The sequence below is a fragment of the Micromesistius poutassou genome, assembly GCF_964030765.1.
Source record: "Micromesistius poutassou genome assembly, chromosome: 4".
NCBI lineage: Eukaryota > Metazoa > Chordata > Actinopteri > Gadiformes > Gadidae > Micromesistius > Micromesistius poutassou.
In genome coordinates, this window is record NC_140274.1 from 2,123,814 (window position 1) to 2,145,070 (window position 21,257).

Below are 21,257 nucleotides of genomic sequence, written 5' to 3' on the forward strand. Positions count from 1 at the left end.
ACGCCCCCTGACGTTGTCTCTGTGTCTTTGTGTCTTTTCAGAGCCATAAGAAGGTGGGCGCCATGTGGCAGGAGGCGGGACTCAGCTGGAAGGACTTCCTCCCCGCCGACCAAGACGTTAACAAGTTTGTGACGGAAAAGGTGAGCAAGAGTGACAGCCCAGCGGGGTGCTCCCGTCCTGCTAGTGGCCCTGTGTTGTGGTGTTGGCCAGGAGTAACGTCCCCCCTGTGGTGCAGAATGTGGAGTTCACGCTGGGCCAGGAGGCGGAGGCGGCGGGCCCGGGCACGCTGAGCCCCGCCCAGCTGAGCCAGGGCCTGGAGCAGCTGCTGAAGGACAAGGCGGACAACCAGAGCATCCTGGACTGGGTGGAGGTGAGAGGTCCACCCGGCGCTTTAACCCCAATGGAGCTTACAGCTTACCCAATGGGCCTGGAATCCTAACCTCTGCTGTGTGTGTGTGTGTGTGTGTGTGTGTGTGTGTGTGTGTGTGTGTGTGTGTGTGTGTGTGTGTGTGTGTGTGTGTGTGTGTGTGTGTGTGTGTGTGTGTGTGTGTGTGTGTGTGTGTGTGCAGGCCAACCTGGACGAGCAGCAGACGTCGTCCAACGCGTTTGTCCGAACTCTGATGACCTGCGTGTGCCGGTCGGCCATCTGTAAGCACCCTCAAAGTCAAGTTCATTGCATCCATGACAAAGGAAATGACATTGCTTATGCCCACATTAAAAAGAACCTCAGTTGAGGGTAGATGGTATAAACATGCATCTGCGCCTATAGTTACAGGCACTGATATAATAAATTAACGCTATAAGATAACACACAGACATACAATTAAACAAGTTCTACAAAAGTATGTTTAAAGTGCTTGTGGTACGAATGAGAGAGCATACCCTTAGCCTTCCACCATCTCAACGTTGAACCCTGGTCCACCATGCCGGGCGGGACCAGGAGCCCCCACCCTCTGACCACGCTCTGATGTGCTTCCCCAGACGAGAACCCCAACAAGGTGGAGGCCAAGCAGATGGGTCGTCTGGCGGAGGTGCTGCAGAAGTACCTGAACACGGAGCACAGGGAGCTGCAGGCGCTGTACGCCCTGCAGGCCCTCATGGTGGAGCTGGAGCAGCCGGCCAGTGAGTGACCGCTTAGCTTCTGTGTTAGTGCTGGGCGCTATGACCAAAAATTGATATCACAGTATTTTTCTAAATTCTAACGGCTTCACGGTATATGACAGTATTTTTTTTTTTTTCAAGATTTGAAAAGAAAAAGTATTCGAAGCGAATAAGCGACGCTGTTTTTTGATTTGTTTATTTGGTTTTGAACGAATAGTTTTGGATGCGTGCATCGGCTTTGAGTTGGTTTGTTACTTTGAAATCGCATACGCTCGCCACACACACGTTCATTCATTCACGGGCGCACCCACTACAACCTGCCAATCTTCAATCAAAACAACATCAAGTAAGTGATGCCGCACGCAGTCGTACCATGCGTGTTTAGAAGCGCAACATTGAAAAGAGTCCCGTCTGAAACAGTCGCGCGGTGCAGCGTTCCAAACGTTGTATAATCAAATACCGGTAGGGCGGTATATTAAAAATTCATATAACGAAAATACACACCGGTATTCGGTATACCGCCATGCACTAGTATATATATATATATATACATACAGTATGTATGTATGTCAATGATGGCACCGTTCACAGTCCTGATGATCCCTGAAAGGAGGGATCCCAACTCTGCCTTCCTTCTCTAGATTTCTTCCTTGCTGATTAAGGGAGTCTTTTCTTGCCCTCTGGGCGGTTAGGGTCAGGGGATTGTCATAAATATATGGCCTGTTAAACCCTTTGAGAAAATACTGGTGAGTAAGGGCTATACGAATACCCTCCTGCTGCCATGATCTACCTGGGGCCACCGGCCCACCATGGGGTCCTTAGGGGCCCACCATGGGGTCCTTAGGGGCCCACCCTGTGATTAGGGATCTGGGGGAAGTCCAGTGTAGCAGTATCAGTTCTGATACTAGTAATGTTGTATGGCATATAATATGGGATCCAGCAGTCCTACTGTGTTATAGAACCTCTGGTCCAGCAGTCCTACTGAGTTATAGAACCTCTGGTCCAGCAGTCCTACTGTGTTATAGAACCTCTGGTCCAGCAGTCCTACTGTGTTATAGAACCTCTGGTCCAGCAGTCCTACTGAGTTATAGAACCTCTGGTCCAGCAGTCCTACTGGTTATAGAACCTCTGGTCCAGCAGTCCTACTGGTTATAGAACCTCTGGTCCAGCAGTCCTACTGTGTTATAGAACCTCTGGTCCAGCAGTCCTACTGGGTTATAGAACCTCTGGTCCAGCAGTCCTACTGAGTTATAGAACCTCTGGTCCAGCAGTCCTACTGTGTTATAGAACCTCTGGTCCAGCAGTCCTACTGTGTTATAGAACCTCTGGTCCAGCAGTCCTACTGGTTATAGAACCTCTGGTCCAGCAGTCCTACTGGTTATAGAACCTCTGGTCCAGCAGTCCTACTGTGTTATAGAACCTCTGGTCCAGCAGTCCTACTGTGTTACAGAACCTCTGGTCCAGCAGTCCTACTGTGTTATAGAACCTCTGGTCCAGCAGTCCTACTGTGTTACAGAACCTCTGGTCCAGCAGTCCTACTGGTTATAGAACCTCTGGTCCAGCAGTCCTACTGTGTTATAGAACCTCTGGTCCAGCAGTCCTACTGGGTTACAGAACCTCTGGTCCAGCAGTCCTACTGTGTTATAGAACCTCTGGTCCAGCAGTCCTACTGTGTTATAGAACCTCTGGTCCAGCAGTCCTACTGAGTTATAGAACCTCTGGTCCAGCAGTCCTACTGTGTTATAGCAGAACCTCTGGTCCAGCAGTCCTACTGTGTTATAGAACCTCTGGTCCAGCAGTCCTACTGAGTTATAGAACCTCTGGTCCAGCAGTCCTACTGTGTTATAGCAGAACCTCTGGTCCAGCAGTCCTACTGTGTTATAGCAGAACCTCTGGTCCAGCAGTCCTACTGTGTTATAGAACCTCTGGTCCAGCAGTCCTACGGTGTTTATTATTAATGTAAAGTGTGATCAGTGAGACCATTAGTTCTCCGGTCACTTGGTGTGTGTGTTTCTTCTTCATAACACCGGAGTCTTCCTCTCCCCAGACCTGCTGCGGATGTTCTTCGACGCGCTGTACGACGAGGACGTGATCAAGGAGGAGGCCTTTGAGAAGTGGGGCTCCAGCAAGGACCCGGCCGAGCAGCAGGGCAAGGGCGTGGCCCTCAAGTCCGTCACCACCTTCTTCACCTGGCTCCGGGAGGCCGACATCGAGTCGGACAACAGCTAGGAGCCACGGCGCGCCCCCTGGAGGACCGGGGGGGCGGCGCCCCCACATGTATATCTACAACCAGAGGAGATGTGCCGATGCTCTCCACCGACCAGAGGACGCTGAACCCATCGAATCCTTCTGCATAAACAGAGAGAAAACCTAGAAAAAGATTCTTCACCTGGGAGAGATTGTATTACGGATCGGACTTCGATCTTCTTTTGTTTTTGTTTATTTGCGACTTTTTTCTTTTTGTTTTATTTTCTTAGGATAAAGAATATCTTGCGCTGCTCGACGTCCGCTTGAACTAACGCAGCACGACATTAACAGAGGAGGGACGTTCTCAGTATTCTCTGATGTTTTATGTCCACTTTTAAACACGGTGACACTACTCAGCTCATGGTGCTGACGAGGACAGACGCGCTAACCGGCTGCTCTCAGCGCTCTTTATGGAGGATGTACTGGACCCGCATCCAGGGGGTCCTGGGAAGTCCACAGGCACGTCTCCTAGGGGACGCCCCGGGACACGTCTCCTAGGGGACGCCCCGGGACACGTCTCCTAGGGGACGGCCCGGGACACGTCTCCTAGGGGACGGCCCGGGACACGTCTCCTAGGGGACGGCCCGGGACACGTCTCCTAGGGGACGGCCCGGGACACGTCTCCTAGGGGACGGCCCGGGACACGTCTCCTAGGGGACGGCCCGGGACACGTCTCCTAGGGGACGGCCCGGGACACGTCTCCTAGGGGACGGCCCGGGACACGTCTCCTAGGGGACGGCCCGGGACGTGTCTCCTAGGGGACGGCCCCTGTGTGTCTCCTAGGGGACGGCCCCTGTGTGTCTCCTAGGGGACGGCCCCTGTGTGTCTCCTAGGGGACGGCCCCTGTGTGTCTCCTAGGGGACGGCCCCTGTGTGTCTCCTAGGGGCCGAGCGTATGTTGGCGGTTTGACTTTTTTGGGGGGTGACTGATAATGTTGGAGTGCGCTTTCTTTTATTTCTCTTTTTAATAATAAAATCAGAAAAACAAAACAAAGGAATGCGGACGGCTTCAGGGTGGTTGAGTTTAGTTTGTGAGGGATGGTGTCTGTCCGCTGGGACAGACGGCGGCGCTGGGACATGGGCGGACCTTTCTGCTGCTGGTGACCGAGCTGTCCTTATGACTACGTCACCACGCCCACCCCTGCCTGCTACGGCCTGGGGACCGGCGCCCCGCCCTCTGACAGAGATTTTAATCATTCAGATATCATCGTTGTCCAAACTCAAAGCAAAATTACAAAATGCATCAAAATGAAAAAAAATAGAAGATGGGAATAAACAAACTTTAAGAAAATGTAACGGGAAAACAAAAAGAGTTGGAACAGTACGAATCCTAAAGCCTTTTCTGCTTCCATGAGTGGAAATGCATTTCAGGAGAGTTCTGTAAATATATATAAATATATATATTATAGATATTTTTGTTTTCTTTTCCAAGATGAAATGCAAATGTACCTCCATGTAATGTTCACCCCCTACCCTGAAGATCCACTACCCCCTCTATTTATATTTTCTCTCCCCCGCTGGTAGAAGTTGTACCCCCCCTCAGCCATCACATTGATTATCGGTCCATCATTCAAAACATGTAAATACTCTCCCCCCCCCCCCCCCTTTTTTTTGCTTTACTTTAATAAAAAAAAAGATATTTAATTAAAATAAAACGAATGCCTCTTTTCATGTCCAAAACTGGAAAAGAATAAAGAACATTGCAAATAAAAACGGAACACAAAAACATTTCTACTGCTCTTTGTGTGTTATTGTTTTGTTTGTAGACCCTCCCCTCTTTTGTTCGCCCACAATGGATGGACCGGCCCGCCACTGTTCCCCTGAGCATCAGGAACATGAACAGTGTTGCCAGATTGGGTGGGAAATCTGTTCCAATCTGGCAACACTGAACATGAAGCACTGCCGGCTGTGTCTCACTGCTTATTGTAGCTCAGCTTCTGATTAGTGCGAGGTCAAAAGGTCGTCCACAGTAAGCAGTATGAGCCTAACTACTGAAACCAATTGAGGCCCAATTGATTTTTGAGAGACTTAATATTGTAATTGTCTTTTCGTATAGATTTAAGATATAAAAAGATAAAATTGCACCGCTTAACACATAGCACGGCACCTCGTTCAGGCCTAAACGCTCTCCATCTTCAGTACTGACCTTTAACCTCTTGTTCACATCTCTGCCACTTGGCCAGAGGTCAGCCGATCTGATGGCTCGGTGCTGGTCTCATCGCTCCGGAACACACTGATCTGGGTCACATGGCTCACAAGGCCCCCTCACCCTGTGACGTCAAACTCAACTCAGCTATGGTCGGCTCCCCTCCTGAATCAAGGAGCACTGAGCCGCTGTGAGGTGGGTGGTCTAAGGCCAGCTCCGTCCGGTTCTGTTAACCAGCTGGTGGTCTTTGTCTGCCAGATTCATCTGCTTTGGCCAGAAGGCAAATCAAGGTATCCTAACAACGGCATCTCAAGCCAGCACTGCTGTGAGCCTGCAGCAGCGGGTCAGAGATCAAGCAGGCCAGGGGGTGAATACAGGTCCTCAGGGTGATGGTTTGTGTTCCAGGTCCTCAGGGTGATGGTTTGGGTTCCAGTCCTTCAGGGTGATGGTTTGGGTTCCAGTCCTTCAGGGTGATGGTTTGTGTTCCAGGTCCTCAGGGTGATGGTTTGTGTTCCAGGTCCTCAGGGTGATGGTTTGGGTTCCAGTCCTTCAGGGTGATGGTTTGGGTTCCAGGTCCTCAGGGTGATGGTTTGGGTTCCAGTCCTTCAGGGTGATGGTTTGGGTTCCAGTCCTTCAGGGTGATGGTTTGGGTTCCAGTCCTTCAGGGTGATGGTTTGGGTTCCAGTCCTTCAGGGTGATGGTTTGGGTTCCAGTCCTTCAGGGTGATGGTTTGGGTTCCAGGTCCTCAGGGTGATGGTTTGGGTTCCAGTCCTTCAGGGTGATGGTTTGGGTTCCAGGCCCTCAGGAGCCGCTGTCCTTCCAGAGGGGAACCTTCATGTGTTCACCAGGTAGATCTTGAACTAAAGGTGAAGTGTGGAGGATTTAATGGCCTCTAGCATTGTGGTTGCAGATTGCAACCAACTTAATACCCATCCACCTCACCCCTCCCTTTCCAGCGCCCTAGGAAAAGCTACGGTGGCCTGTAAGGGGCCTGGAGGAAACTCCAAACTATTTTTATAAGTGTAAGTGACGACGCGCACTTAGATAATAAGTCAGTGGTGATTCTGACTTGAAACCTGTCCTAGAGAGCCGTAACTTCTGCTCTACAAACATGGGGGTGCGTTGTGTGGAAGAGGACACACCCTCTTCTGTCTTCTGATCCGCTAGACTGCCCTCTGTGGCCCTCTGGTTAAGGTAATCAGCTAACCTGTAGGCCTGCACCGTCCACAGTACACGGTCCACACCAGAGGGTTTTAACATAAACTCATCTTCCAACGATGGGTTGGAAGATGGCATTAGTGACATTGATGATGTTGAGCCTGAAACAACAGACTAGCAATAAGGTAGTTTGTTGCTTCTGGTTTCTCTCTCTCTCGCTCTCTCAACACTTCTCATCGGTTTTCCTACAAACTGCACCTTTGTTGTCTGGAGGACAGCTGCTGTGGAGCCCCGGTGCTGGGCTCTCTCCCCTTGGCTCATGGGCCATGGCAGGGCACCAGGGACATGGGGAGCTGGGTCACACATGCTCCAGCCGGCCTCGACTGCCCTCTGGACACCTGCTGGCCTGGATGTTTGCAGAGGTGCAGAGGCCTAGACGGTGAATGGAGGATCCATCGTTACACCCACATCTTTATCACGGTTATGGGGAAGGCTGCTCTTTATGCGAGGCCCTCCGCTGAGGCCCTCTGTTTTTTGAGGCCAGCAGAGGAGGAGATTTGAGACGGGCCGTGTGTCCCCCGCTGCGGCCAGTCTCTGAAACGTTCACTAGGGGAGGGACAAAATATCGATATGGCGATTTATCGTCGCCCTTCTTCATGCGATGCGAGAATCAATACACTGCCGCCAAATATTGATTCAATATTTTTCTATAAAAATAAAAAAATATATATATATAAATATCTCAATTTTTCCCTCTCCTGGAACCGTCACCTTATCGTGGTGGAGAGGTCTGCGTGTCCCTGTGAACCTGAGGGCTGTGTTGTCTGGAGCCTTGTGCTCCTGGTAGGGTCTCCCATCGCCTCCCTACGTCTAATGGTGGTGGGGGGGAAAACTCTGACTGTTGTTTGTGCGTAAGCACCGAACGGCAGTTCAGAGTACTCAGCCTTCTTGGAGACCCTGAATGGAGTCCTGTATGGGGTTCCAGTAGGGGACTCCGTAGTTCTGCTGGGAGACTTCAACGCCCACGTGGGTAACGATGGAGACACCTGGAGAAGCGTGGTGGGAAGGAACAGCCTCCCTGATCTAAACCTGAGCGGTCGTCTGTTAGACTTTTGTGCTAGTAATGGATTTTCTATTACAAACACCATGTTCAAACATAAGGATGCTCGTAAGTGTAGCTGGTACCAGAGCACCCAAGGCATCGAAGATCGATGATTGATTTTGTGATTGTACCATCTGATCAGAGGCCGCACGTTTTGGACACTCGGGTGAAGAGAGGGGCGGAGCTGTAAACCGCCCAACAGTGGTGAGTTGGATCAGGGAATGGGGGAAGACTCTGGACAGACCTGGTAAGCCCAAACGGGTAGGGTGGGTGAATTGGGAACATCTGGAGGAGGCCCCCGTCCTAGGGATCTTCAACTCACACCTCCGGCGGAGCTTTTCAGGCTTCTCTGTGGAGGTTGGGGGCATTGAGCCGGAGTGGGCGGTGTTCAAAACTTCCATTGCTGAAGCTGCGGCGGTGAGCTGTGGCCTCAGGGTCTTAGGTTCCTCAAGGGGCGGTAACCCTCGGACACCGTGGTGGACACCTGTGGTCAGGGAAGCCGTCCGACTGAAGAAGGAGGCCTTTTGGGATATGTTATCCCAGTGGACTCTGGGATAACATGTCAGTACCCTGCAACTGACGCAGTTGCAGGGTACTGACGGGCTCGAAGGGCTGCAGCTGCTGCCGTGTCGGAGGCTAAGCAGCGGGTGTGGGAGAAGTTCGGAGAGGCCATGGAGAAGGACTTTCGGTCGGCACCAAAGTGTTTCTGGAAGACCATCCGGCACCTCAGGAGGGGGAAACGGGGAAACCAAGCTGTGCACAGTAAGGGTGGGACTCTGTTGACCTTGACTGAGGAGGTAGTCGAACGCTGGAAGGAGCACTTTGAGGAACTCCAAAATCCGACTAACACACCCTCTATGATGGAGGCAGGGCTTGAGGCTGATGGTGGTTTATCGTCAATTTCCCTGGTGGAAGTCACTGAGGTAGTCAAACATCTCTGCAGTGGCAAAGCCCCAGGGATTGATAAGATCGAGCCAGAAATGCTGAAAGCTGTGTGTGTTGATGGGCTGTCTTGGTTGACATACCTATTCAACATTGCGTGGGAACCTGATACAGTGCCAAAGGAGTGGCAAACCGGGGTGGTGGTTCCCCTGTTGAAAAAAAAGGGGGCCCAGAGAGTGTGTGCCAATTACCAGGGTATCACACTACTCAGCCTCCCTGGTAAAGTCTACTCCAAGGTGCTGGAAAGGAGGGTTCGGCCGATCGTCAAACCTCAGATTGAAGAGGAACAATGCGGTTGCCACCCCGGACGTGGAACTACGGACCAGCTCTTCACTCTCTTAGGGTTCTTGAGGGGGCCTGGGAGTATGCCCATCCGGTCTACATGTGTTTTGTGGATTTGGAGAAGGCATGTACTCCCAAAGCGAGAGCTGTGTCCGTGTTCTCGGCAGCCAGTCAGTTCCGTTCCCGGTGGGTGTTGGCCTCCGCCAGGGCTGCGCTTTGTCACCAATCCTGTTTGTGATAATCATGGACAGGATATTGAGGTGTAGTCATGGTGGGGGGGGGGGGTTGCAGTTCGGTGGTCTAAGGATCTCATCACTGCTTTCTGCAGATGATGTGGTCCTGATGGCATCATCGGCCTGTGACCTTCAATGGATCGGCTAGCAGCCGAGTGTGAAGCGGCTGGGATGAGGATCAACACCGCTAAATCAGAGGCCATGAATGTCAGCAGGAAACCGGTGGATTGCCATCTCCGGGTATCTCCTTAGCCCAAGTGAATGAGTTGAAGTACCTCAGGGTCTTGTTCGCGAGTGAGGGGACTATGGAGCGTGAGATTGGCCGGAGAATCGGAGCAGCGATTGCATTCGCTTTACCTCACCGTTTTGACGAAAAGAAAAGAGCCGCAAGGCAAAGCCCTCGATCTACCGGTCGATCTTCGTTCCTATCCTCACCTATGCTCATGAGGGATGGGTGATGACCGAAAGGACGAGATTGCGGGTACAAGCGGCCGGGATGGGTTTTCTCAGGAGGGTGGCTGGCGTCTCCCTTAGGGATAGGGTGAGAAGCTTAGCCATCCGTGAGGATTAGAGCCGCTGCTCCTTTGCTTAGAAAGGAGTCAGTTGAGGTGGTTCATCTGGTAGGGATGCCCACTGGGGCCTCCCTTGGGAGGTGTTCTAATGCGATTTTTAAGTATAAATATCTCATGCATTTTTAAGTATAAATATTTCTCACGCACACGCAACAAATGTCACACCAAAAAAAGAAAAATACCCGTTAGATCTCTCGGTGCTTCGGACGAGCGCTAAATTGCTGCGGCTGTCACCCCCCCCACCCCCTGTCAACAACTCCGCCAGCCCGTAATCCCGTACCAACCCTCGCCCCCTGTCAACAATCCCATCCGCTATAATCTGGGGTGCGCATAACTCGTACGCAAGTACGCATGAGTGCCCATAATCAGCGATGCGTAACGTCACTTGTGCCACTACAGCGCTTTTGCGTAACTCACTGTCAGGTCATCAAAACAAAACTACATGTATATCTTGTACTACTTCTGCGTTTCCCCACCTGCAAAAAAAAAAGGCAAACGGAGCCGGAGTATGGAGGTAAATTTGTGTCTTTATTATGCAATCAAACAGAATAGGTTTGAGAGCAAAACTTTCCACACTGCAATCAAAAAATAGATTTGAGAGCAAAACTATCGACACTGCAATCAAAAAATGTTTTATTGCAAGTAAAATAAATGTGATTAAAAATGTATTAATGGGAATCCAAAAGTTTTGTTTGCAAATCCAAAAGTTTTGTTTGCAAATCCAAAAGTTTTGCTTGTGAATCCAAAAGTTTTGCTTGCTGTTGAGCTGAATCTCGTGGGCGGGACCTACACCGAAAGATGTAAGACACGTCTCTATTGGCCAGTCTCGATCGGAGTGACAGCTTGGCAACTCCGCTCCCGAGTCCCGCTTGGTCTCATCATGGACTTCAAAACTCCCTCTCTCGTTACTAACTGTGGATGTTGCCAAGCTGTCACTCCGATCGAGACTGGCCAATAGAGACGTGTCTTACATCTTTCGGCGTAGGTCCCGCCCACGAGATTCAGCTCAACAGCAAGCAAAACTTTTGGATTCGCAAGCAAAACTTTTGGATTCACAAACAAAACTTTTGGATTCGCAAACAAAACTTTTGGATTTGCAGACAAAACTTTTGGATTTTAATGACATTTATTTTACTTGCAATAAAACATTTTTTGATTGCAGTGTCGATAGTTTTGCTCTCAAACATATTCTGTTTGATTGCATAATAAAGACACAAATCTACCTCCATACCGGAGCACTGTGTGCGCTGTGCACCGCGCGCACACTGGAGAACTGCGCAAAATCAGCTGATCGCAACGTTCGTTACTGTGAGACATCCTATCGCTCCGTGGCAGTGACGGACCGGACAACCCCCCCCCCAACAAGAAGAACTGTACCAAACCGAAAACTGTGACCCTAAACCGTGATACGAACCGAACCGTAGATTTTGTGAACCGTGCCACCCCTAGTATCTGTAGGTACCCTGTGATTCCCACCCCTAATCACCACAACAAACCTGTACCTTCACACCGGTACAAGGTGGATCTAAGTGGAGCAACACACACATTTACATTCCTATTTTATTATTCTACGAAGCACTTTCCAGCAACCACAATCTGTGTTGTAACCTCTACTATTAAACACACAAAGACACACACACACTGACGTGTTTATCTGTGTTGTTACGATGATCAGGGCTGACGGACTGGGGGTCAGGGGACAGGCTTGGTGGGGCCCAAGGCAGAGGGGGGCCCATAGGAAATGTGATTTCTTTTTTTTTTAAAGTATTTTTTGATTGTTGTTCAAATAGTTTAATAACATAACTAAATGTCATGATGAATATTGATCTAAATGCAAGCTTAGAGTATTAGTTTAATAAATTGTTATATTATTGTTAAAAGTAAAGACTGCTGTGACTACTCTGTGAACACCCCTTTTAAAAAGTTGAGCTGATTTCACCGTGAATCGCACCTTGCGGTGAGACTTTTTTATCTGGATGGAGATGCTGCGATATGTCACAGCCACAGTTAAATGAATTGAAGTCTGGCTCTCAGAAGAGGAAGGTGAAGAAAGCAGGGAGAGAAGACAAAATTGAGGAAGTCAGGTTCTGACTTAGGCCTAGGCCTACTTATTTTCTAAGAAAGGTGAGCTTTGTGGGCGGATCTCTGGCGCTGTTGCTATTATACCGGCGGATAAATGACTCTTGTGCCCGACGCAAATCTAAAATGGGTTGATCTGAAACCCGTAGGTGTGTTTTGGGCGTAACGTGCAATAAACCAATGAGAGTTCCATCTTCCATCTCCTTTAAGAGCCATGAGAGCATTTGAAGTTGATATTTTGACAGCGCGTTTGCAGTCTCCGCTGAGACAGATGCATGACCACATGAATTTCAAACTTCAAATGGCTCAGTTTATGGGCAAATAATAGGCATAATTCACACATGGAATAGCATTTTCTTCTACAACTTCAGAAACACTGAGTCGTCATGTAAATTTCGGCAAAGAGAACTTAACACATATATTATATGCGGTCCTGTGGCCGCAACTGTGGGTCTATTTAATGATATGCAGCAATACATTAACAAACATTGTTTGTTACCAGTATTGTATACATTATCCTGCAGGCCTACAGTCGGTCACCCAAGTGAGCAGCAACAACTTGTCACGGGTGGCCATCTGTGTCAGGGAGGCCTATGTGTCCTATTTCTGCAATGAGGGAGCTGTTGACTGGCAACCTGCAGTGTGAATGGCCATATCAAAACGGCTCTTTTAAGAGCCACCACATCCATTAAAAAGCATGACTTAAATGCGAAGCCTTACCATTAAACCCCTTTACTCACTCGTCTCATTTGGGCTCAGCCCCATTTATTTGGAAACCTGAAGGTATTAAATATTTAGGTATAACGATTAAAACACCAATCAATAAGATTTTTGATGCCAACGGTCCAGGTTTACTTAAAATAATTAAAGAAGATTTGAAAAGATGGTCAACTTTACCCCTATCATTATGGGGCAGGGTAGACATATTAAAAATGAATGCTCTGCCGAGACTAGCCCATGTAATATCATCTATTCCCCTTCAATTTCCTCAATATTGGTTTAGAGATATACAATCTATATTCTCTATATTTTTATGGAAGAATAAAAAACCTAGAATTAGTTATAAAAAGATGTCCATGCTGAAGAGTAAAGGAGGTCTAAGTGTTCCTGATATGTATTTATATTATCTCGCATACAATGCCAGATTTCCCATTGTATGGGGCTACAGCACTAAAACCTGTAAGCCAAATTGGGATTGGTTAGAGGAACAGATAATTAAAGATCATAATAAACATATATCCCTGCCATCATTATGGTACTGTCCTAAAGATATGGCTGGTATAGACAATCCAATAATTAGGTGCTCCATTGGCATAGTAAAGCTTGTGCATAGAAGGCTAGGCATTGTGGGGAGTTCTCTTCCCTCCTGCCCCCCCCTTTAAACATCTCTGCTATGAAAAATGGTGGATTGCACACATTAGGACAAATTGTGAAGAATAACACCATGATACCTTTCTCTGAAATGTTATCGAAATTTAACATGAATAACTCAAGTTTCCTCTCCTATCTCCAGCTCAAGGCTGTTATTACCAAAATATCCTCAAAAGGAGCAAGTGTGTGTAGTCAGGAACACTTAGACAAAACGTTAAAAAAACTTGTGGGTGGAAAAGGTCTGGTCTCAGGCATTTATAAACTATTACTCCTATCCTCCTCTAATACCAACATTAGGGCTCAGTCAAGATGGGAGGAAGATTTAGGTATCTCACTTTCCCAGCAGGAATGGGACAGAATCTGGAATAGCTCTGTATCTTTTACCAAATGTGCACGTTTTAGGATTATCAATTTTAATATCTTACATAGGGCCTATATCACGCCTTACAAGCTAAACAAAATGGATAACTCTGTATCACATCTATGCTGGCATGGGTGTGGGCAAGTAGGCACCCTGGCCCACTCCCTCCTGTTTTGTCCTGCTGTCAAGGCCTTCTGGGATGCAGTCAGAGACACATTGTCTCAAATCTTAAATATTGAACTGATTCTTTCTCCAGCTATATGCCTGTTAGGTGTCCAACCGTCTGGCATGAAATCTTTAATTGCGCAAAAAATTGTCTCACTTGCTTGTCTTACAACTAAACGTACAATACTAATGAACTGGAAAGTTAGAAACCCCGACTGTTTCAACATGCTGAAATGGTTGGATGAATTCTTAAACCTTGTAAGCATGGAAAGGGCTGCATCCGCCTTGTTGGACCTTTACAGGAGGGAGGACGGCTTATGGGACATAATTAGAAACTTTATGACAGCACAGCACCTTGCCCTCACCCCACCATAATGTTGTCCCATTGATTCCAGATTGACTATTTTGTACTGCACCCCCCCCCCTTCCCTCTCCCCCCTCCTCCTCATGAGTATGTCTTGTTTATGTAATTTGTTTCAGTATTGTAATGTTTTTTATTATTTTTTTTCTGTCTGTCCTTTGTTTGTCTGCATTGTACATTTTCCAATAAAATATGAATTATAAAAAAAAGATTGTAAAAAGCATGACTTCCAAATTAAATAAGTAATGAAATACTTTGCATACTATTTGCAACATGCAGTCACCTAAAAAGTTCTCAAAGCATCTACCCGTCACAATAAAATGTTACATTTCTAAATAATACATAAAACAGCCAGCCAGTTTTTAAAAATACTCTTTATTTCATACATTATAATAAAACAACTCAGCAAATGCTGACAAAGCCATTTCACGCAAAGCGTGAGAAACTGAATTTAATATGAACAGCGTAAAAAGTAACGTAAAGTGTGAATGTGCATGGGAGAGAGAACAGGGTGCAGCTGACAGCACTGCGAAGGGTAATAAGCTTACTAACACCCCTCACAGCGTTGTCAGCTGCAGCCCGTTCTCACCAATCCACGGGTTTGCCTCCCTGCGCTTTGCCTCGTAGACCATTGAATACATGGTGAACTTAAGATCATCCCTTGTGGATTTTGATAACGTTCTAAAGTCCACAAGGAGAGTCTTGAAGAAAAGGCTATCACCGTCCTCTGGTGGCGGCGGAGGAGGTGGTGGAGGAGGAGGAGCCGCTGCCCTCTGGCTTACAGCCTCCAAGGCGAGGATGAGCCTCTCCTCCACATCTGAGCTGCGAGCTCTTGCACTCCGACCTCCCTGTGCTGTTCTTGGGGCTCTCTCTGCTGGCTGGCTCGGGCCTGTGCACTGCTGCTGGGTGCCTGTTCTAGGGTCCTGGCTCTCTCGGCTGTACTCTCTCCCGCTCTCTCTCTCTCGCTCTCTCTCTCACTGCTCTGCTCACTCCTGTGGCTGTCTGCCTCCCCCTGCAAATGACTCTGTTTCTCTATCCTCCATGAAGGGGTCGATGAACGCCATTATACCTGCAAACTTCCAGGGTTTAGGCCCACTTGCTTCTGCTTTCAGGGTTTTCCATGCCCTTTTGCACTCGTTAGCTGATGAATAGACGACACAGTAAGACAAAGTAAATAACACTACATTGTGACACATTTCAGCCGTAATATCCTCACATAGCCACAGGGAGCAGCACCGAGCACATATAATAGTTAAGAAGTAATATCCTCACATAGCCACAGGGAGAAAAGTGAGCACATGTAAAAGCTGCAACACTTGCACATAGTCACAAGGGGGAAGCGACGGATCACACAGATGAAGTGGGCAGGTTTAAACGTCGTCGAAGACGCCCACCCTTACCTGTCTATTTAAACTCTGACTTAGCTTTTTAACAGTAGAATCTCCTGGGCAGTGTATCGTTAGATATTCAGCTTGGAGACACTCTGCGTGTGTTATATACAATTCCTCTCCTTTTGTTTCATAGACAATAGACCAAAACCTTTACCAAATAAAGTGAGTTAAAAGCGTTTCGGCCGCCTTTTCTGGATTAAAAGAACATAACACAGGGGAAAGCTGTGTGATTTATTGGTGTTCCTTAAAGACATGGAGTTGGACAGTGCAATGCCTTAGTGGCAACAATTGGAGCTACATCTGGAGGTGTAGAAAGGAGCTTCTCCTGTTTAAAGCGGCTGAAGTCCTACATCCGTAACACAATGGGCCAAGGCCGTTTAAGCAGCCTAGCTCTGCTGGCCATTGAGAGGACACTGGTCAAGTCACCAGGGCAGTTGCTAGGAATTCTGGGCCCCCTGAAAGAATATCGGTGTGGGCCCCTCTACCCCATTCATTGCCACCTTAAATGTTCTTGTTTTTCAGTGTTCTTGACGGTGCCTGGTGTAATACACCCAATTTGTTTCCTTTTTTACATTTAACGACTTAACAAGTCAGAGTATTATTATGTAAATTATGTATTATTAATTGTCTTATTCTCATTTCCCTGATTTGCAACACGTTATTACACCTCTGATTGCAAATACATTTTCAATTAACCACTCAACAAATAGGTGTGGGTATTTTATTGTATTTAACAATCAAGCACTGATATGCAAAAAACAAAGTGTCCTGGCTCAAGATAGTACACAGGTAAATATGTAGCATTTAACTTAAATGTGCAAGTGAAACAAGGAGCACATGGAACACGTTGTTGTAAAACAAATATCAAAAACAACAACAAGCCTCATCTAATCTCAATTAAAGTTTAAATTGGCTTGTTTGTTCACTGTAAGTCTCATCGCTCACTCACTTCCGATGAGGAAGAACCATGGGAAGAACCAGGCACGTGCACACATAGGGCCCTAGGGGTGCTTGAGCCAGTGGCGTAAATATTGACGGTGCAACCGGTGCAGCTGTCCGGGGCCCAGACGCCGTCAGGGGCCCATGGAGGAATAAAAAATAAAAAAAATAAAAAATAATGTTTTTGTGAATTAAATAGCTCGGGGGCGGGTCGGTAAGGAAGGCTAGCTGAGTGGCTGGTATGGGAGGAGGAATGATCATTTGTCCAAATTCCAATCATTCCAATCATTTGTTTACCCATGTGCGATTGCTACCCCTACTCTCATTGGCTGAGAACGTTTTAGACTCAATCAATATAAGGTCGCGGGGAGACAAAGCTCTGTTGGTTTGTATATTTTATTTTCGTAATGGTAGGAAAAAAACAATACTTTATTAAAGCATGCAATTGTGATGTAGAACAAAATTAGTTAACTTGTGTGGTGTCTTGTCATTTGTTTACCCGTGTGCCATGGCAACGCAATTGCTACCTGCTGTAGTAGTACTCTCAGTGACTGCGTTTACATGGACAACCTTAACCCGATTATGGACCTTATTCTGATTATGGTAGTATTGCGATTAAGGTGTTTACATGAGTTATTCAAATAATACTCTGTTCATATTCCCCGTTTACATGTAGCCCAGCATAGACTGATTAAGCAGTGTTTCTCACAAACACTGAGAACAACTGCATTCGTTGCAAATGTAAACGGTATCTGTTCGCGTACAACATAACAAATGTGAGACTTGGGGGGGGGGGGGGGGGTGTTGGATTGCGGGAGATCGGCATTGTTGACGGGGGGGGGATTGTTGGATTGCGGGAGATCGGCATTGTTGACGGGGGGAGTGTTGGATTGCAGGCGATCAGGATTGTTGACCGGGGGGGGGGGGGGGGGTCTTGAGGTTTCTCCCGCTGTCTCACTCTACCGTCGGGGAGTTTGGAAAGGAACGAACGTGTCTCTGCTTTTTTTTTTTTGCCGTGAGAATTTGGATGTGTGGCGTGTGTAAACAGGCAAAAGCGTGTGTCACACGGTGAAGCCGTGAGAGTTGGCAGCTCTGAAGTCAGTTTGTTGCCATAATGTGACTCAGTTGTCGGCTTGTCGCAAAATGCTGCGAATATCTGAAAGGACGTTATAATGCGATTAAGGTGTATACATGTCTAGAATGTGCCTCAATAATCAGAATATGATTGGAATACTCCACATACCTTATTCAGCTTATGCTTATTCCGAATATGACCATAATCTAATTAAGGCAATCGGAGAATGGTGTTTACATGGCAGCGTCATATTCTGATTAAGACCTTATTCTGATTAATATCTGAGTATTAATATCCATGTAAACGCAGTCATTGACTGAATCTTTGGGGGGGCACAAAAAAAATATTTGCACCGGGGCCATCATCATGATGTTACGCCACTGGCTTGAGCCCTTGCCCTTTTTGCCTTGTATTCAAAAGTGCCCTCTGACTCTGACCCTCAGCTCTGAGTGTTCTTCAACAATCGCGCCCGCAATAGCGCTCGTCCGCGATCCAACCCCTCACCCCCCCTCCCCGTCAACAATCACGCCCGCAATAGCGCTCGTCCGCGATCCAACCCCCCCCACATTATAGTATGGGGGTCTACTCGTGAAGAACACGACACAAGATTGAAACAAGTGCTAGACAAGACAAGAGAGGTCAACCTGAAACTAAATAAGGACGATCTCTGCAGACGCATCACAGTTCGGCTTGGGGGCAGTGCTACTTCAACAGCATGAAGAGGAGAAGTGGCTACCGGTTGCCTACGCGTCGAGAGCCTTGATGAGTGCAGAGTCCAGATACGCTGAAATTGAAAAAGAGCTTCTCGCAAGTACGTACGCTTGTGAATGATTTCACCAATATGTTTATGGCCAAGCTTTTGAGGTGGAAACGGACCACAAACCACTCGTCTCAATCATGTCCAAGCCATTGAATGATTGCCCGTTGAGAATACAACGCATGTTAATAACTACAGAAACTGACTACAGAAATACGATGTGCAAATGACATACACACCGGGAAAGTACATGTTCACCGCCGACACTCCAGAGCGGTGGACAAGAAGGAGAGTGCCAACAGCGAGAAGAGTGCTGAAATAAAGGCATACGTCGACATGATAGTGACCTCACTACCGGTTACTGCAGACAGAACCGAGCAAATCAGAAAAGAAACCAATGCAGATGAAACAATGGACGAGCTTAAAGGGACAATACAAAGAGGGTGGCCTAAAAGCAAAAGAAACTGTCCAAGGAGAATACATGACTACTGGAATCAGTGACGGACTGGACGGTCTGGCATTTGGGCAGATGCCAGAAAGGCTTCTCATGGGCCGTTTGGCCTCTCGTGGGCCATTTGGGCCGGCCAATCACGGAGCGGCATGCTTGCTGGGATTGCGCGGCCCCACCGGCCCCGCCCCCCGTCAACAATCGTGTCCGCGCGCAATAACCCCCCCCCCCCGTCAACAATCGTGTCCGTGCGCAACCAACCCCCCCCCCCCCCCCGTCAACAAATGCCCGGGCCGTTTTTTGCTCCCAGTCCGTCACTGACTGGAATCACAGAGGAGAGCTCACAGTGGTGGATGACATTGTATATAAGGGAAGTAAGTTTGTCATACCACACTCACTACGGAAAGCAATGCTCCAAAAGATACACGAAGGTCACCTCGGAGAGGTCAAGTGCAAGAACAGGGCCAGAGAAGTTATGTACTGGCCAAGAATTAATCACGATATACACCAGACAACGGCCTCTTGTGAACTTTGTCAAATATACAGACCAAAACAACAAGCTGAGCCTCTGATGCCTCACCCTGTGCCTTACCGACCTTACCTTAAAGCAGGAGCTGATCTGTTTGACTGTAACGGAAAGAGTTCCATTGTGGTCACAGACTACTTTTCTAACTTTCCTGAAGTTGGACAATTACAATCTACATCAAGCAAAGCAGTCATCAGCTACCTGAAGACTGTGTTCGGCATTCCGTGTGAACTGTTTACAGACAATGGCCCACAGTTTTCAAGCTGTGAGTTTGCTTCATTCGCCAAGGAGTTGGGATTCCACCACACAACCTCGGGTCCCACAAAATCCAACGGCTTGGCAGAAAGCTCTGTAAAGACAGTCAAAGGTCTGATGAAGAAGGCTGTGGATGGAGATGACTTTCAGAAAAGCTTACTCATCTACAGGAGTGCGCCTCTCCAGAACGGCCTATTGCCAGCCCTAATGCTGATGGGTCGCCGCGTTCGTTCCAACCTACCAATCAGCGAGGACTTGCTGACACCCAGGAGTGCAAACAAGGTGTGGAAGGAAAAGGAGAGACAAAAAGAGAAACAGAAAAGGCTATACGACAGGACAGCGAAACGACTACCCACTCTGAAGTGTGGTGACAGAGTACATCTCAGAGACAATGTCACACATACATGGAGACAACAGGGACATGTTGAGGAAGAAGTTTTTCCACGTTCCTACAGGATCCAGACAGACAGTGGACTGTCTCTAAGAAGGAATCGCATTGATCTACAACTGCAATACCCTGAATCATCCAACAGCAAGCAAGTTCACAATGGCAATGGTCAGACAGCAGTGTCCACGTCACTAGCTGCTGACAGATTTTCCAGACCTAGTAGAAATGTTCAGCCGCCACTGAGGCTGATTGAGAGTTGCTGAAGGGAATACAGACTGTGAAGTTCTACTTACTTGAATACCTGAACAGCAATATGGACTGTTTAGAGTTGTTTACTTACCTGTGATTAAAAAAAAAGAAGAAAAAAAAAAGAATAAGAAACTGTAAAGATAAGATTGAAATGTGAAACCTGACAATGTGAAAGCTGAACAGTATTTTATGACCTATGGTTCTGATTGATCAGAGAAATTGATTGAGATGCTTTATTAAGATATTATCTATTTGGTTATTTCCTTGTAATGATAAGAATAGCATTGGGGAGGGGGATACATAAAGTTTACAAAGTAAAGGCATAACAGTTAAAGCATTAACATGGTTAAAGTGCATTATATTACGTAAAGATGTTGTTTGCTTTATAGGGGGAAAGATGTGATGTTATACGCTAGTAACATCAGGAACTTCAGTTCCCAGCATGCTCAGCGCTAGGCTGGATGTGAAAGTCACCCTGGACGCAGCTGGTAGGTGGTTCGGAGTTCACGGTAGTTCTGACATGTTGCAACTTACTGGAAATAAAGCGCAAGTTGATTTAGTCTCGTCAATATTCACACACAAGATGTGGACATAACACTTTGGAGTGGGTAAAACTGTTTTTATTGGCAGGCTAGCAGTTCCCCTCGACTTGCGCTAGCCTAGATATAAGATATAAGGGGGGTGGTGATTCTTAGCATGTTTAAATCCTTGATAAAAGCACATATTGAAAACACTTCTAGAAAATGTTGCAGTTTGGCTGGAATGTCACATGTTTTGTTGTTTTATGATCTTTTTCCTTGCCAACACATTTTCTATGTTCATGTCATTTGTCTGTGTATGTCATATGTTGTTTATGATTGTACTGCTATCAGATTTCTCTTGCAAAATAAGTGCTTAACCTCAATGTGAATTCCTGAATAAATCAGTTTTTTTTCAATGCAAATGAATCCTAGATAAACAAGTTAAACAAGTTACTCATTCCATCAAATCTACAGGATACTATCTGGTTTGCAGTTTATCTGGTTTAACAGGCAAACTGCATATAGTAAGAAATAAGATAAGTCTCCTTCCCAGTAAACTTACATCGCCACATCCCAGAGCATTGTCTGA

At 47.2% G+C, this 21,257-nt stretch overlaps 1 protein-coding gene across 9 annotated transcripts in view; it reads left to right on the plus strand.

Moving 5' to 3' along the window:
• LOC311342276 (eukaryotic translation initiation factor 4 gamma 1-like) overlaps nucleotides 1–5,069 on the plus strand; it is a 72,923-nt gene extending 67,854 nt beyond the window's left edge. For all 9 annotated transcript variants that reach the window (XM_084467105.1, XM_084467107.1, XM_084467108.1 and 6 more), the window contains 5 exons: nucleotides 42–140; nucleotides 236–370; nucleotides 570–648; nucleotides 982–1,122; nucleotides 3,149–5,069. In XM_084467105.1, coding sequence (XP_084323231.1) covers nucleotides 42–140; nucleotides 236–370; nucleotides 570–648; nucleotides 982–1,122; nucleotides 3,149–3,330 — 636 coding nt within the window. In that variant the 3' untranslated portion in view covers nucleotides 3,331–5,069. The remainder of the gene's footprint in view (nucleotides 1–41; nucleotides 141–235; nucleotides 371–569; nucleotides 649–981; nucleotides 1,123–3,148) is intronic.
• The last annotated feature ends 16,188 nt before the right edge of the window (nucleotides 5,070–21,257 follow it).